The sequence below is a fragment of the Periplaneta americana genome, chromosome 17 (genome assembly GCF_040183065.1).
Source record: "Periplaneta americana isolate PAMFEO1 chromosome 17, P.americana_PAMFEO1_priV1, whole genome shotgun sequence".
Taxonomy (NCBI): domain Eukaryota; kingdom Metazoa; phylum Arthropoda; class Insecta; order Blattodea; family Blattidae; genus Periplaneta; species Periplaneta americana.
In genome coordinates this window covers 73,264,520-73,283,600 of record NC_091133.1, presented here as the reverse complement: position 1 = coordinate 73,283,600, position 19,081 = coordinate 73,264,520, and the positions used below count along the sequence as shown (strand labels likewise).

Below are 19,081 nucleotides of genomic sequence, written 5' to 3'. Positions count from 1 at the left end.
GATCAGCCAGGCTGCAGCTACATTATGACATATACAAGTCAGCAAAGAAAAAGAATGTGGGTCCATCTGCTCGTAAGCCAAGACTACCTAAAGGACAATTTCATAAATTATATGAAGACTTTTGTATATATAAAAAGTTTTTTTTAGGTATTTTAAAAAGAACAGAAATTCATTTGACGAATTATTAAACATGATACAGCCATAAATTGCTTATCAGGATGTAAATATGACGAAGGCAGTAGCACCAGAATGTAAACAGTATTTTTAGTTTATTGTTAAATTTTACACAAGACATCACATATAAGTATATAAAGTAGGTTACATTGATGCAGTTTGAATAATTCAGATTCACTTGATGATATCACTGTACTGTTACTAGGAGACAATGTAAAACTAGTGGGTGTACTGCAGAATTGCGTTGGTTCAGGATGAGTACATATGTTAAAATATACATTGCTGTAGGTGGTTTGTCCTGTGTGAGGAGTCTGAATTTCTTGAGGTGGAACCATCTGTCCAGGTTGAGTCAAATATTGTAGACTATTCGATAGTGAATAACTCTTCTCAGGTTCTCAGCCAGGTGAGTTGGAGATTAGCTTCCAAGCTTTCGATGGAACTCACCTGGCTGAGAACCCGAGAAGAGTTATTCTATATCAAATGCCGGGAAAGCCCCAAATCATACATAATTCGATAGTATTCAGGTAAAGGTGGTTGTCATTTTTTTGTGCAGTTGAGTTTTGTTCTCCAAGTGAATACGCAAGTTAAATTCTACAAGTGAGTGTGTAAAAAATTGAAGAATACTAGCATTTGATGTATTTTATTTGTGTAAAAAATTATTTTCCATAAGGGTCTAAAGTTTAATTTTCATTTATTTCAAAACTCATTTTTATGACATCTCTCTTTACCCGAACACCATTGAGTTATGTGATGACATTCCAGATAAACTAAACACATTTGAAGAATTTGGAAAATGAGACACGGTATACATAAATGTTGCATGACTTGGATGGCCTTGAATAATTGGTTGAAGAGTGACTGTTATACTTGCAGAAATTCCACTACTGCTGTCAATTTTTGTTGTGGTGAAAGTTTTTGAAAAGTTGGCAATAATGAGGGCAGGAAGAATTTTTTTCTTCTGTTATCCTTTAGAATCTGCAGGAGGGATTCTTCGTAAATAGGCTTCCTAGACATGGATTTCTTTTGCCTCTTTGTTTCCTTATTTGTCGAAGACAATATTTCATTGTCCTTCGGCTCTGTTGACTGATTATTATCTTTCTGCCCTCCTTTTTTTCGTCTTGCTCTTCTGCTTCATCACATTCGTTTACTAGAGCTGTATTATTTCCAGGTGTTTCACATTCCTGTAGCTTGGGTATCAGAAATAAAAGTTGATCGAAATAGATATATTTTGTCCTCTTCCTACATGCAGACCCTGATTTTCTCCTTTTTTTCTGATTAAGTTCTTTTCGAAAGACATCTCGTTTTTCCATTTCCTTTGAACATCTTTACCTGCAAAGAATGAAACAAGCTCTAATAATGCAGTGTTTATTCTTACAGATATTTGACAACTGGAAATAGCGTCTATGCATTATATTGTTATGAGTAGGCTTGCTTATTTATTTGGAGTACCGGTAACAACAATAAGAGAAATAGTTCGGACAACTTGCGAAGTTATATGAGAATGTCTGAAACCTATGTACATGGCCGAGAAAAGTGAAGAAGGATGGCTTTGTATCACAAAGGAATTTGAGGAGAGAACCAGCTTTCCAAGCTCTATAGGCACAATTGATGGGAAATATATTCGACTGTGCAAATCTGATGGTAGTGGATCTGCATTCTATAATTACAAATCATTTGTCTCTGGTTCTTATGGGTTTAGTGGATGCGGATTACCGCTTTATTAGCATTGGTGTGGGTGCATCTAGTGACTAATATATTTAAGCAGTGTAATTTGTATATGAAATTAAAAGCAGATAGACTAAACATTCCAGAACCTAGACCACTGTCTCAAGATGAAAAAGGGGAACCATGCCATTCATCACAGTTGGTGATAACGCATTTACTGTCTCTGAATATGTCTCACGACCATATCCTCACTGAAATTTAACTTTTCCCAAACGAATCTGTAAGAAATTATTATAGATTAGCAAGAGCAAGAAGGACAGTGGAATATGCGTTTGGAATTGTCTCAGTTAAATGGCGAATTTTTCATATGAGTGCATCCTCCATAATATTGATTCAGTCGGAACTCAAAGTTATTTGAAAGGAACAGTTGTAAAGGATTACTTCACTAATTATTTTATCTCACCCCATGGGTGTTTACCGTGTCAGTATGCTAAAATCTAAAGGAAAGAGGGAATACTTCCTAATTTGATGTGTATGTGCATGCTAGTTTAACTAATATTTATATAAATTCACACATTCTGTGAATTTATAAATAATAGAGTTTTACATACAGAAAATATGAAATGTTATAACAACACATAATAATAATCATAATCATCATCATCATAATCATCATTGTTGCCCTTGGTAGCATAGTTGGTATAGCGCTGGCCTTCTATGCTCGAGGCTGCGGGTTCGATCCTGGTCGAGATTGATGGCATTTAAGTGTGTTTAAATGCGACAGGCTCATGTCAGTAAATTTACTGGCATGTAAAAGAACTGCGGGACAAAATTCCGACATACCAGCGACGCTGATATAACCTCTTCAGTTGCGAGCTTTGCTAAATAAACCATAATTAATTAATCATCATCTGTTGGCGATATAACTTTAACTTACAGTAATAATAAATTATTATTATTAATATTAATAATTGCGCAGGTTCTTGGGTGGCCTCCACTTGCCTTCCAGTATAATTTTGGTATTAAGTCCAGATGGAATAACCTTCGATTTGGGCATTTGTGAAGATTATCCCTGTCCATCACTGAGTCTTCTTTATTACACAGAACACATGGAGATTCTGTATAAATGTGCTGTCAAGCAATCATGACCAGTTGTTAGCCGAAACATAAGTACTGAATCATATCTAGGTGATTCTGGTATTACAGATTTACTTAGGAGAATTGACCATTATTTATTTGTACTTTCAGCTTTAAAATTTTCAGCTATTTCTTTCTGGATATTTCTATTTATTATTAATGTTGGAGAATGGCGACGTTATTGTCATATTCTTTCGTAAAATTTTGGTACCCTTTTTAGCCTAAGTATTTGCTTGTTCATTCCCTTGTAGGCCGCAGTGTGCAGGTATCCATTGTATAGTAATGGTTTTTGTAAGGCATTAAGATTTTTAATAGCTTTTTGGATGTCTAGTACGGTATTTTATGGCTAACTGGTACTTTGCATGATGGTATAGCTTGAATAACAGAAGAAGAATCACTAAGGGTTACTGCTTTCTGCAACATGTTTATCCTGCTTAGTAGTTGTAATAAAGGCATATCTATTGCCAGAATTTCTCCATCAAAATGAGTTATGTTACATTCTGCTGACACAAAAACTGAAGACTGCAGTGGATTCCTGCTCCAGCACTGCCTTCTTTATCATAATGGGAACCATCGGTGCAAATATGTAGCCAGTCTTTCTCTGGATGTAGAGTATGAATAGTTTCAGTTCACCTGATATGACTTCATTTTTCTTTAGATTGTTTGACAGGGCTTCTCTATAGTCAATGCATGTATATTCAAGTGGTGATGGAGGTAATATTAACTGTTCGATTTGAATGTTAGTATTCTGTGTTGATCTCATCTTCTGAATTACTTGTATGTAGCCATTCCGAGTTTTGAGAATATGTGATATTTATAACTTGACCAGTAATCTTCATGAGGCATCCTTATCAAGACCAATTATTAGCATCTTGAGGACTGATAGAATATACTCTTCCTCCCTACATGTACCGTTTACACATGTCCACTCTGTGACAGGTGTTGTTAACTTGCACCCACAGTGTTATGCTCTATCAGTCCCCAAGTTGCTAAATCTTTTTATTTTTTTTTGTTGTGAGATTAATGGTGTATAAAACTCAGTGATTTTGAACTATGAAGTAGTAGAAAAAATGAAATAGTGTTCTGTATAATGTTACATTTTATGTAATATAGTGTTTAATATATCAAATGAAATATTTCTTACCTTCTGCAACTCTTTATTTCTTGTCTAGTTGACCCCAGTTTGTACACTTGTTTCGCATATGTCATATGTGTTTGATATTCTGTCACTGTATTCTTTTGAATGTGTATTATAGAGCTGGCCTCTTTCACTATCAAAAAAAAAAAAAAAACCATTCATAGTTTTCAGATAATATTTCACAACTGCATTACATATGCACACTAACAAATTCTATTGTGTGGTTGGCACTCCGCTTAAAAAATAAAGCAGGTTGCGTTTCTAAAACAGCAGTAAAATATATGCTTGAGAGTTCACGTCACTTTCAAGCAATGTATTTTATTAAAGCAGTTTTATAACTGCAGCAGATAAGTAGACAGAAAATTGTTAGTGCGTGCAAGGCTTACTCTTCCTACATCTGTTAGTTTTTCGGGTATTTCCTTGGGTATATTTTTCTCTTTTTTCCTCTTTCTCAAGTTGTTTTTTTTTATTTCGATAAATTTTACTTCTCTTTCTTTTCTTGGGGTTTTGAACTTTTTTCCGTAATAATTATTATGGATATATATCATATTATTAAGAAGTCTGCAACAAGGAGAAAGTAAATAATAATAATAATCTTCTTCTTCTTCTTCAAAGTGCGACCCACTTTTGGACAAGGGTTTTGTTTGCAAACCTCTTCCACTGCCATCTGTACCATACAAGTACTTCACCCAATTCGAAAAATACAAATCCCTTTAAAATCGAAAACAATTTTACTCAAAAGCAGTGGATATCACCCAAAGAACGACCAAAATAGAAGTATATGGTGCAACAATGACACGAAATATAGTGCAAACAATATCTGTAGTAGGATTGGAATTAGGCTTTTGGGTAATCCGTGCCCTGGAACTTAACATTTCCAATGTTTTGGAACTACATAAGGTTCCAGCATCAGTGTAATCGTCCGGATTAGCGTGTTGTAACGAGCCCAACAGAGTATGTGACCTCTCTGGTCCTACCCTGATGATAGAACCCGTATGTAGTTTCGAAATGATGGAAATGTCGAGTTCCAGGACATGGTAGATTACCCGAATCCTAATTCCAATCACAGTAACTATGAAAGTCTAAAAACTCGTATAATGTTTCTAGTACTTACGCACTGCAGTTATAGTTCAGTACAAATTGTTACCAATGTATTATTATAATGAAACTTGATGTCCACTGCTATAGAGTAATGGTTAGTGCGCCTGAACATGAAACGAGTGGGCCCAGTTTATATCCTGGACAAGTTACCTGGTTGAGGTTCTTTCCGGGGGTTTTTCCTCAAACCATTAAGAACAAATGCTTTTGGCACTTGACTCTGGACTCATTTCACTGACATTATCACTTTCATTTCAGACGCTAGATAACTATAGCAGTTGATAAAGTATTGTAAAATAAACCAATTACAAAAACTTAAAATAGTAACTTTGGTGATTGTAGGAATGAGATTGACAATCCTGTATTTCATGGTGTGTTAACTTCTTTTAATTCTGTGTGTGCTTAATCAGAAAAATAAATATTATTCGAGAGAATAATATGGCTGCTCATGCGGAGCTTCAATTGACAGATCTCCAGTCCTCTTTGGTTACGAGTTATTTGTTTCAAAGGAGAAGTTCGTAGCCTTTGGAGAGCAGAAGATACAAAGACTTGAAATACTGCGGAATGTTTCTCTTAAATGTCTGGTTATGTTCGGGACAACCTAACTATGCGAAAAAACTTCCTCACTTATGAAATACCTGAAGAACAAAGCACGATCACTATTTACTAATTCACATCTGCAGGACTGTTTACGCGTAGCTACAAGTGACTTCTCCTTGGACATCACTGAAATTCTCAGTAATGTTCAAGTTCTAGGATATCATTTTCCTGATAAGTTTTTAAAAAATGTATTTATTTTGTGTATTCATACAGGTCTACTAAACCTATTCGATTTCATGGTGCTTGTTCACTTACTATTAGATGTGGGTGGTGCTCACAATCTTCAAATGGTTGAGAACCCCTTATAGACACTAAATAACCTGCATGTTGATACAGCATTATAAAATAACCCACTAAAAAAAACATTTTCCTGCTTAGCTATTCCATTAAAGGGATGAGAATGAGATAGTCCAAAGCCACACTTTTAACAAAAATAGTTTCTTGTGCTAATTCATTCTTATATACCGAAGCTACAATGGAAATATAAAATTTACTCAACAAATGACTTAATTATACGCTGAAGAAATTATTAAAACGCACCTAATAGCATTGGACTCTCCAACTTTTAATACATTCTCCTGCTAAATCTTGCATGTGTGACTTAGGACTATATCATTCTCATCACTTCAATTGAAGCATTGGGCCGAATAGTGGTCTATGTTACAATTTTTCAAAATCGAATTTTTAATGGAATAATGCTCTATATAGTTTTACACAGTTGTCACAAAAATTGTTTTTCAATATCTCTACCAGAGGCACTTCTACGAGTTACAACCATGAATTTCTTGGTTGGAACAATGGTCTATGTCACTAGTCACTTCTAGCGTATCCAGTTGTTTACATATTATTGGGAGTTATTGCACAGGAGTTTGTTCTCTTTACAAATACTAGGTACTTGAACTCTGTGTATCAGGTTTTGGTTGATCTATTACGTAAAATCGACGACTGCAAGACAGTGACGATTTCTACGGTAGATGTTGACCAGCTTAAAAAAAATCCAGATAAATTAATATTAAAAAATGGAAAGATGTGTCACGAAAGTCGCTGAGAAATAGTGGTCTTGAGTATGCAATAAGGAAAACGAAGTCGCAAGTTAGTGCGAAGGATCCTCCAAGTTCCTGTCTATTATTTTTGCAGTATTTTATTAGTTGCATTTTAATTTGCACTTTATCTAGTGTTAGTTGGTTTATGTTGTGTTTTGCCACTATAGTTTATCTTAGAATATTATCAAGGTATTTCGTTTCAGGAACAGGATTGTAAGGAGATGTGCTCACAGTTTGCTCTTGAGTCAGAAAGGAGCTGTTTAAAATGTATTACTCTCTTACAGTCAGCATTTAAAAACTGTCATTATTAATAAAATATATACTTAACAGATAGCCATCTGTTGGGATAGATACTGAATATTCGGGGTTCAAATTTCATCCCCCAACAATTTCTGAGTTACAATATTCAATTTTCTTTATTCGTTTGTTATTATTACAATTTTCATTAATTTAATGGTGTCCCTACATGTCAATACTGCAGTTACTTTCTAATAATGGTGTTATTTGGTCAATATTGTATGTTTATTCATAATGACATTGAGTGTAACTTAATGAATTACATGATGTTAATTCATATTAATATATAACATTTAAAAATAAATTTCATAATTTAATCTTTTTATTGATTTCATAATATTCTGATTATATAAAACTGTTTGTATTCCCCAGTAGCATTTTTGTGCAGTTAAAAATGTTACAAACTTCTATGATGTGTAATAGACTTTCAATAACATACAATCATATACTTTGCTTAGTGTACAATACATATTGATGGAATAACGACCTATGTTGCCTGTCCGATAATAAATTTATGAGCAGAATTACGGTGTAACATTTTTGTTTCTCCTGCACAATTAGCAGATTGTAACATAGACCGTTATTCGGCCCAATGCTTCAATTGTAGATTTGGGTATCTTCAATCTTTCGGATTGTACAAACTTCATCCAGAGTGTATTAACCACCAAGCATTAGAATCCATTAGCTAATTAGTTATTCATTGTACCACCACAGTACTTTCAATAGAAGTAATGTCATAATTAACGCAATACTCACCTATTCGTTTGAAAGAAGATGCTTTGTAGAAACACAAGATGAATGTTGTATTGCTATTTTGTTGAGCAGTTTCACCACAATAGCTAGAGAAGTGCAACTGATATGGTCATGCTTAAATGATTTGTCATATATAAGGAAAGCTTTATACATCAATACTACTGACATGTGTCGTTGCACACCAAACATCAAATTCATTGTTTATCTTGATAAGGACATGTACTAGTGACATAAGTTTCATTCAGAGACAGGTTATTAAGTTAAAAGTTCAAATCAATGATTTGTCCAGAAACTTTTGATATATAAAAATAAATACTTGAATTTGGAGACACAATCCTAGTATACATTCTTAATTCAAATCATCTCTAATGTCCACAAAGTTCAGGACTTTCTTTAAAGTAGACTTTGAAAATGAATTTGTCACAACTAAGCTGGTCTAACTAGAACTTGTCACAACTAAACTGGTCTAACTAGAACTTGTCACAACTAAGCTGGTCTAACTAGAACTTGTCACAACTAAGCTGGTCTAACTTCGTTTAGCTGCTTTATTACTGAAATTAGCATATTTACCATACTCAACACATTTTAGCCCTTCTAGTAGATACTTTATGTTTATAAAATTATAAACGTTGTTTTACTCTTAAAATGATACAAAAAAATTTTGGTGCAACAGTATTGCAATGAACATCTCATAAACTTAAGTCTGCTTAGTATGCAGTTATGCCCACATCCGAAATTTTTAAACAAGCTTAGAAACTATTATACTCTTACAACTAGAATTAGATAAAACAGATTAGTAGCAGTTTAGGTTTATTCCGAGCACTTCAACACCAAGTTGTCTACTTCTTTAATATCAAAAGTGCTAAGTTAATCTTAATCAGTTTTAGAAGTTTATTCATAATCCTGTTTGGTGGCACACACTGCCTTAAAATTTATGATACCTAATAATGTTACTGTAATTACTGAATCTGAACTGCGACACACTAACTTGCTATCTCAATCATGAAAGTGATACACTTTGGAGTGTTTCTTGGCCTTGTAGATATACTTACTTACAAATGGCTTTTAAGGAACCCGAAGGTTCATTGCCGCCCTCACATAAGCCCGCCATCGGTCCCTATCCTGTGCAAGATTAATCCAGTCTCTATCATCATATTCCACCTCCCTCAAATCCATTTTAATATTATCCTCCCATCTACGTCTCGGCCTCCCCAAAGGTCTTTTTTCCTCCGGTCTCCCAACTAACACTATATGCATTTCTGGATTCGCCCATACCTGCTACATGCCCTGCCCATCTCAAACGTCTGGATTTAATATTCCTAATTATGTCAGGTGAAGAATACAATGCGTGCAGTTCTGCGTTGTGTAACTTTCTCCATTCTCCTGTAACTTCATCCCGTTTAGCCCCAAATATTTTCCTAAGCACCTTATTCTCAAACACCCTTAACCTATGTTCCTCTCTCAGAATGAGAGTCCAAGTTTCACAACCATACAGACATAGTGCGAACATATCTACTTCGTTCAGTGTTTGAGTGCAGAAGGAGTTATTATAGTTACATTCTGCATATACAAGCATTTTATCCTGTTAAGGATGGCCATACAAATTAATTTTGCATTAAGAATTTTGTAATCACTATCAACGTATAGGTATGTTTATTGGTTAGATTAAAAAACCTCAAACAAACTCTTTTATGTTCCTCAGTCAATATCTTCTATTAAATTTGTAATTTACATTTATTTAGAGACAGTTTGAATTCACTTAATACAAGTTTTACGGTTTTGTTTTAATTTTATTTCCTTTGAAGTACTGAAAAGGTTTATAACCATTGTCTATTTTATTTTGTAGATATTCTACTTGCTCTCAAGATTCCTTCAACAGCATTAAGAAAAGAAATAATTTCATCACCCATACTTATTTATGTCTCCCTTATGCCTATAAAATCAAAGCTGCTGCATTCACACTGGTCATAACTGTTTAATATAACGCTCACATAGAATGGAAAGCACAGAAGACTCAAGATCATAAAATGCAACAAATCTAGATAAACCCTAACAAAGGAACACATTATATGTTGAAAACTGGACAAACGAGAACATATACAACAAATTCTAATGGGAAACAAAAGGAAAAATGACGCATGTCAGGATTGAAGTATTAAAACAGAAAAAGTTAATGATGACAGCAATACATCAACTGATACGGTAAGAAAACAATGCATGCAAAGGATGTAGCTACTTCATTAATTAGTTCGGAGATTGTATGGCACTGCACAGGAAGTCCCTTTGGCACCTGATTGCTACTTCTATTTAGAAACTGTACTTTTTAAATAACTCATAAGTCCTTGGACAAATATAGTGTTAAATTCCTTACTGCATAAAGCTGTTCTTACCCTGTAAGGAATAAGGTTATTTGGGTTTCAAAATCAAAATGCACAGCAAAGGAAAATATGTCATTTTGTATATTAATGTGTGGGTTTTTATTGTAGACTAATAAACCGAATTACTGCTGAACAATGTTGAAATTAAAAATAACTGTAATTCTATACAATGTTATTTTATTGATTTTAGGACTGGTACTGACGTTCATTTTGCAAATACATCACTTCATAATTATTGTTCATGGCATAAGGGTTTCAATAGGAAATATATTTGTTGTAACATTGATTTGTACATTACTGTCATCAAACTCCTTATCAATTAACTAGTCTAAAATCATGATGTTCTTCACCCTACCGTATTGGGTGAGTTCGTTTTTCATTATGCATGTTTGTTCTATACACCTTATATAAAGCGAAAGATGGTATTTATCTCATTCCCTGTACACATCTTAGCAAGAAGTCAAGAAGTAGATTTTATACGATCTTTCTCGTATTCATTTCTACAACAAAAGACTTTTACAGTAGGAAAAATATTTTTTTCTTTTTTTTTTTTTTTCAGATGGAATATGGGCAGTAGCTACCAAATACAATATCAAATATCTACTAATATCAGTACATGATTCAGAATAATTTTAAATGTATCTTCTAGTTACAAACAGTTCCCTATCTGTTGATGTTAACCATTTGAAAACTGTGGCGTGGCTTATGTGTGCGACTTAATTCCATGCCAAACAACAGGAGTGCCCTTTTTATAAACTTCCTGTTTACATCCCACGCATGCATATTTTTTGAGCATAACTTCAATGTTTTAACTTTAAATTCCACCAATAAAACAATAACTAATTCCTATATCCTATTGTCTCCAGTGCCTGTATTTAAAGGTGGGGCAAACCGAAGTCATTAACATTCCTAGGTGTTGTGCCTTACAGCTTTAGGACCATTAAACTGAGCCACAAGGCAAGATAAAGCACACCCTCAATTTCTGACAAATGTCAAAAGATTGTTGGTGTTTGCACATAAATGCTGCAGATACATCAGCAATGCTGAAGCAGATAAACTGCTATCCTGCCTAATGTGATCCCTATGTTAATATTCATGTCCCCTATAAAAATGTAGAGCAGAATCCAGTTACCTTTTGTAAAACGCTTCATAATAAGTTGCAAAAGTAATACATAGGTTCAAGAAACATGGGATCTGTTAATTTACACAAAATTTAAAGTAACTGGATTCTACTTTTCTCTATTTGGTGGCTTTTTTTTAACAAGATACTTTCATTTATAGGCATCATAAAGTCGCCATGCACAAAATGCAGCTGCAATCAGAGATACACTTGTATGAAGAATTTTCCGTCTTGAATTATCTCGACGAACTAGGACAACAGGTGATGCTGATGCAAGAACTCCAAGGAGAGGAAATTTTGATAGCCTCCTTGGATCCCGCTCAACCTGGTATTGAACACATGGATCAAATTGCCATGAAATGGTATACAGTCCAGTGCATAGCAATGACAACGCCCCCAGTGGAGTGCATACATAAGGGCGATCTGTCCATACCAATCCTGAAACAACAAATCCATCTCACAACTCTAATATATGTATATTTTTAAATACTCTGAATCTAGACCAAAAAAGCCACATTGATACACAACGATTTTCTTATTTCAGAAAAGTATATACACGTGTTCATTATTATAATACTCGTAGCAGTGACATATAAAGAACCCCTTCAATAAAAAGAACAGAATTCGAACGTCCGTACTTTTCACTTGTTTCACTTACGGCTTTTAAGGAACCCGGAGGTTCATTGCTGCCCTCACATAAGCCCGCCATCGGTCCCTATCCTTAGCAAGATTAATCCAGTCCCTACCATCATATCCCACCTCCCTCAAATCCATTTTAATATTATCCTCCCATCTACGTCTTGGCTTCCCCAAAGGTGTTTTTCCCTCTAGCCTCCCAACTAACACTATATGCATTTCTGGATTCACCCATACGTTCTACATGTCCTGCCCATCTCAAACGTCTGGATTATGTTCCTAATTATGTTAGGTAAAGAATATGTGTGCAGTTTTGCATTGTGTAACTCTCTCCATTCGCCTATAACTTCATTCCTCCTAGTCCTAAATATTTTCCTAAGCACCTGTTTCACTCCCTCTGTTATGGAATTTCATCCAATATTTATAATCGGTTCCACCGAGGACACTGAAGGTTAAGAGGTCTCTGAGATCAAGTAGAATTCATGGCAGACACACCTGGAGGTGAGAGATATTTTCTTTTTTCCTTTTTCCCCACTCGTGTCATTTTTTACCATACTTTTATTCACTGGCTACATAATGAGAAAACATAATGACATTTCTGGATTACTGAGCCTTTACAGTTCATGTACAAAACTTACGGCATATGCACACAATCAATGATGCTAGTCGACAGGTTTGTCCAGAACACAAATTATATAAAGCAATTGAAATGGGAGCAAAAACGAAATTTTTATCTTGCTGATATTTGGAAATAGTAAATTTAAATTCATACATACCTAACTTAAACCATTTCTTTCATATCACGGAAATGACTAATGATTAGAAAGAATTATTATCGTCCTGTGTGCCCACACTTTTATCTTTTTATGTCTAAGTTATTATTTCCATCACATAAAATTTATGTTGCCTGTATTATTTTACCATATTAAATTCTTTGTGGAAATTTATATTGGGTCTCTACTGGGTGGCAAGAAGAATAATGGATTAAATGCTCCCAGATTCAACCATTGGAGAACAATATCTTCTTATACTGTATGTGAAATTCAGTCTTCAATGAGGTTGTATTGTGAAATGATTAGTTCAATTACTTCGTGCCTAATTCTAATTCACTTCACGATTCTGAACAGTGTGACTAGGTCAAGTAGTTTCAGAATGGAATCTGCTGGATTTCTTCTTTTCTAACTATCCTATTTCAAATAGCTGTAGATGGTAGAATTATAAACCACTTCAGAATCTTCTTCTCATTTCTGAATGTTAGAATAGCAAGTACCATTTGATGAAATGAATGTATGAAACCAGTACATTCTGAACTAATATAATGTAATGGGGAAATGGTATTTCCGTTCAAAGCCATGCAAAATGTATTTCTAAATAGTTCTGGTCCAAGTTTCGTCCAATTACAATATACTGTAGGCCAAACATCTCCACAGTCTCTCAGTTTACTTAACCATTTGGCTCCTAGTGTTAACTTCTGTCAACAGTAACTATAGTTGAAAAAAATCGAAAGTCAACTTTAGTAGTTACAAACATAAATTACAATGGGATATTATAACATTTAAATCCCGGTCAGCTATGTATCACAGAGGTATTTAAATTCTGGCGTTAAAGGGTTACTTTCCAAATAAGTTCAATAATACGATATCATGCAACAGTATCTTCTCTTTCTGTGTGAATTTTTCTCCAAGGTTGACTTGCTACATTTAAAACCAGATATTATACGTCATATCGACCTTCAGAGCCATCAGAATTAATATCTTCATTTCTTACATTTGACTTCTTTCTATTAGATGCTCTTTTTCATTCCAGAATATTGAAATTCTTTTCTTTTCGTAACTGTCCATGTTGGTAACTTGCTTCTGCATACTTTCTTTTTCTGAGATACTACGTCGATCCATATCCTTTTCCCTTTTGTTTGGGTGAAGTATTTTCACTAAATGAAATTAAGTGGACACAATCTACCCACACTATATGCTCACAATGGCCAACTACTGTGCTTTTGAGAAATCTATACTTTAACCCTCTACACCACTGACAATAGTTTTTATTTAATATATATATATAATATTTATCTATTGTAAATAAACCAGGGGCGCCATTTCAGTTTTTGCTTTGGGGGAGGGGGGGGGGTTAACATTTCTTAGGGAAAACCTTACAGTGTATATCACATGGTGTACTTCCTATTTCCTCTGAAATTAACTATTTTTCACACCGTAAAATGCAGTAAACTTCACCATAAAAGAAAAAGATTTAAACCATGATAATCAACTACCTTGAACATATTTTTGAAGTTGAATATTGTTTCTCCAATCGTTTATTTCTTTTTTTTTTTTTGTTTTCTCTGGTAATGTTTACCTCACTTCACAATACATTTCCAGTTTCTACACATAGATCTAGTATTAACTTCTTATCCTACTTATATGATATGAAATTTAAATGCACTTGCTGTTAATATGGAGTGTACGAAAGAGTAAATAACTCGTCTTTTATTTCTTAATCGCTTATAAAAGTGCAGTTCTCACATTTTTTTCTTTGGTAGTACTAGTCATTTTTTATCTTAAACTACTTAAGTGAACATTGTCCTCCTGTCCCGCCTAAATGACACCTCTGAAATAAATGTTCTACAAAATCTACTTCATGCTTCATAGGACACTTATACGATTAGATGACAAATATATTACACAAAATAAATACATATGCACATGTATACAAATAATTTTAATAAAAGAAATAAAGGTGTATTTCATTTCAGCCGCACAACATGATTTCTGAACTGATCTAAACAGGATCACCTTCACTTCACAATTGAAATAACAATAGTTAGCCAGCTTGATGTGACTCATTTTGTGTATAACATTTAAAAGGGTCTCTTGTTACAGGTTGTAGGTTTTGGAATGGGGACATAAACAACACTCATTACTCATGATCCACTTACCACAGAAATAGTTGATCTGTACAAGCAGCTTAAAAGTTAACGCTCTTTTCATCTAATTTTTAATTGCATTTTTTGAACACAAAATATTCATAAGATTAATAATCGTCATCATCATTATTACTGTCACTACCACCACCACCAGGCCAATCCAAATGAATTAGGAAGTTCTTGACAAATTAAAAATTATGATTATTTTAGAAAGTTGTATTGCACTGTGAGGGCTCTGTACTGAATCACATAACTACGAAGACTTATCTGCATACTTATACTGAAGTCAACAGTAAGCTAAAAAAAAATAATAATATACTGGTATTCAAGTCCGAACAGATCTGGACTTGACACACCAAGAAAAACAGGAAGATGTTTCTAGTGTACACTTGACTGCTGTGGAAGACAGAAGTGTAAAGCACTTTTTAGTATAAAAAATAAATTGCTGGGAAGTAACAATAATATTTTACTTAAAAAAGTATCCGAGTACTATTCACTATCCCAACCTTATCTAATATTTATGTTAAGTCTATTTTACATTTTTTAAACTACTGTTTCGTCCTTAGAATGATAGACGACTACAAAATTTGTTAATGAAATATTATAACACAATACTTTCCTTGGTGTAGTAGAGGACCATCTGCAAGTAATGGATGAAACATTTCTTCATTATACATCTTAGAAAGATTTCATTATTTTGGCAGAAAGGAATTCATGCTATTTGTAGTGAAACTGCTCCAGTGGGTCAGCTAAGAAAAAGCTATGGCTAGTACATGATTAGAGAAATCATGTACAGAATATTCTATATTTCAGCATAACATGGCTCAATTATCTTCAACAGAGAATATGAAAAATACAGGAAATGTCTCAAAATGCTAGGAAAATTATAGGGAAGAAAGGACTGCTTCACATTTTAAACACGAATTAATTTTATTAATGCATATTTTATTAGAAAATATATTCTTTCAAGTGTTTATTGCATTAGGTAATTCTTTACAGTTGGTAAAGTAAGACACATGGACTTAAACACGCAGGTAATTTTCCAGAATGTGTCGCTGCAAATAGACCAGTCTTACAAAAAAACTTAACCTTAATTTACACTAAAACATTAACCTAACCTTTCTTGCATCTGTAACAGGTTAGATTAGGTTAGTTTAGGGGTTTAGTATAGATTACATACACTAAGCTTAGGTTTAAAAACTGGTCTATGTGCAGCAATACATTCTGGGAAATTACCAGCACGCAGCTAGTAAACTGCGGATTTATGTGTAAGTGACAGATAAGACTGTTAACATTATTAAAAACAAAACACTGACAACAATTTTTAACGGTCCAAGCTGTCACATTCACGCCAGTGCAAGGTTTACTAGATTCATGCTCGAATCCATTTGACATAGTTCTCTATTATTAGATTTCGAAATCAAAGGACTGATTTGAAACCATATTAAAATAGATGTTTAAAATGCACTTTTTTGCACAGTACACCTAGGACTATTTGAACTCCTATAATAAAAGGCATGGAAATTAATAATAATGATCTGGGACACCTTGCTTCCTTAACAAGTTTCATTTCGAGTTGCGACATGTTATATTCAATGTATGATTTGACATTCTAAAATTCTTACGTTTCATGACTTTTATGCGACATTTTGATAACCGAGTAACTTTATGTCTTAAAGTTTCATGTGTCGTCACTGGTGGACAGACAAAAGGTAACTTACATTATCAACTTATCGGTTTTGATATGGACTGTCACGAGCAAATGCTGGGTAACTTTCGGTGCTGGACCCCGGACTCACTTCACCGGCATTATCACCTTCATTTCATTCAGATGCTAAATAACCTAGATGTTGATACAGCATCGTAAAATAACTCAATAAAATAAAATAAATATGGACTGTCTGAGAAATTAATGTCTATGTATGTGGATGCTGATATTAAAGACAAAATCTGTGTTTCAAAAATTGATATCCTGAGCAGCTGGAAATGCTAATTTGAAATAAGATCACTTATTTTCAACAATCCAGCTGGACAGAAGACTTAATCTCTTAATACGAATGTGAAAGTCAGAGTAAGAACTGTAAATTACTCCTGTTAACTTCTTACATTTTTATTTTACTAAAAACAGATAGGTACTGAGATTTGTTACAAAAGTTCCAACACCATGTCCTTTTCAAGTCTTGTCTGTTATTGTAGTTTAAATTATTGTAATTAACAAATTATACTCATTTAACAATTTGGTAATTAACTTATCTACTTAGCTGACAGTGTATTTGACTGACAAAATTTATTTAGAACTCCTTGATTTAACTTGAATACATACAAACTACTCAAATTTAGCGGAAAGCAATAATAATTACCTCTTACCTTGTCAGAGTTGTAGATTTCCTATCACTTAGCTATCCCCTCAACTAACCTAATCTTACTTTGTTACATTCCTCGGTCTCCTGTCAGTTATCCCCTCGTCTAACCCACTCTAACACATTTCATGGCCTCACGTCACTTAGCTATCACCTCATCTAACCTTGTCACATACCTCGGCCTCATGTCACTTAGCTATCCCCTCATTTAACCATGTCACATTCCTCGGCCTCACGTCGATTACCTATCCTCTCATCTAACCTACGCGCAATATTTACGGAAATAGGCCTATACGTTGCCGGAGGGTAAAACACCGCAACACGATCAGACACTACTACTAGGATGTGCCAAATATGGTAAACCCACAAACACACCGACTTCAGTCACCACACACTCAAGTCTAACTCAAGATTATATACCTTAAAGTCGTAAATATTAACTAGATAAAATGAAAATTATTACTTTCCCCTCAATTTTAGTAGTTTGTACCTATTCCCAAATATAAATCAAGGAGTTCTGAATAAATCTCGTCGAGAAAATGTGCTGTCAGCAAAAGTAAATAATTACCAACAATTTTAATTACATGCAGTCAACAAGTTTCAAGCAAGTAGGCCTACTATTGTTTTCGCACAGTTCTTAGTAGGCTAATATACAAAATAGTGGTACCACTGAGATTTGTAAAAATTATGTGCGTTTAGAATTTCATGCTAATCGTTCCATAACGCCTTTTTTTAAGAGTAAACATTTAGGAACTCAAAAGATTAAAAATGAGAAAATACCAACCTATTGCAATGGCACCTATTCCTGAGAGGACTGCTGTCTTGTGTAGACAATTACCAACGGCTATCCAGCGTGCAGTTTCATCTCCTAGCTTTGATGGTTCAACAACAATAATGCTACAACCTGCCTCCAAGGCACGTTCCAATTCCAGTTCAAAAGTTTCATATGCATTTTCACTGTCATATACCTCACGGATGACGGCAATCTTTGATGGGTCCAAATCTCTGTGAAGACGGAATTGAATTTTTAGTATTAAAATCTGGTTCTATTACAAAACACAGATTAACACATTGATTTTAAAATTCAACGTTAAAATATACTAGTTAACAACTAAAATTCTGCCCTATCACTACTAGTGGTATAGCTACATGCAAAATAAATTTTTGATATAACTCCATTCGAACAGACTGAAAACTAATTGATTTGCTACTTTCTGCTATAGTTGGTTACAACATAAAACACTAAAATACACTTAAAACCTAAATTCGGAGAGACTATCAGTGTCGAAGTGTTTAACAATCTATAGTATTAAATATTATTTTACCATCGAGGAGCAATTATATGGTTATTCGTAACAAATGTTAAGTGACTTTTGCTACGAGAAGAATTTACATAGGCTATCATATTTTCGCCTCTAGAGTATTAAAAAATTTACACTGATCCTGTTCCTAGTAATTAACTTTTAGTGTTATGTTTATTGATTTCGTTGAAAGGTTCTACGCGGCATTGTCTGCTATAATCGTAAGTTTTCTGTTACACCACTGCATAATTTGCAAATGGTTTGTAAGTCAATACTTGAATACTCTTGAAATAAATAATTTCAACAGACCTGTCAGACCCTTCTTCCGCCATATTTGCATGATACGGATCCGGAAATATACCATAGTTCAACATAATGAAACAAATGATGAAAACATTGGCGTGTTGAATGGCGCAAATATTCGCGCGAAGTGTAAATGTGTGATTAACACATATTGGTTA

General features: G+C 34.0%; 2 protein-coding genes across 5 annotated transcripts in view; one reads left to right on the top strand and one right to left on the bottom strand.

Annotated features, from left to right (window-relative positions):
* LOC138692850 (dehydrogenase/reductase SDR family protein 7-like) overlaps positions 1-11,702 on the top strand; it is a 23,185-nt gene extending 11,483 nt beyond the window's left edge. For 2 of the 3 annotated variants that reach the window (XR_011330149.1, XM_069816135.1), the window contains one exon: positions 2-4,119. The gene's annotated coding sequence lies outside the window, so the exon portion shown is untranslated. Of the gene's footprint in view, position 1; positions 4,120-9,751; positions 10,108-11,564 lie in introns of those variants that run through there. The other variant, XR_011330148.1, reaches the window with a different exon arrangement.
* Pmi (Transmembrane protein Pmi) lies at positions 1,369-19,081 on the bottom strand. 2 transcript variants are annotated; one of them, XM_069816139.1, is made up of 4 exons: positions 18,930-19,081; positions 18,104-18,324; positions 4,121-4,247; positions 1,369-1,503 (listed from the first exon to the last, which is right to left on the bottom strand). In XM_069816139.1, the coding sequence occupies exons 1-4, from the start codon at positions 18,992-18,994 to the stop codon at positions 1,500-1,502; spliced, it is 417 nt and encodes a 138-aa protein (XP_069672240.1). In that variant the 5' UTR covers positions 18,995-19,081; the 3' UTR covers positions 1,369-1,499. The 2 variants fall into 2 exon arrangements, with proteins under 2 accessions (XP_069672240.1, XP_069672239.1); XM_069816138.1 differs by lacking the exons at positions 1,369-1,503; positions 4,121-4,247 and adding an exon at positions 10,356-11,841 and having other exon boundaries at positions 18,930-19,080.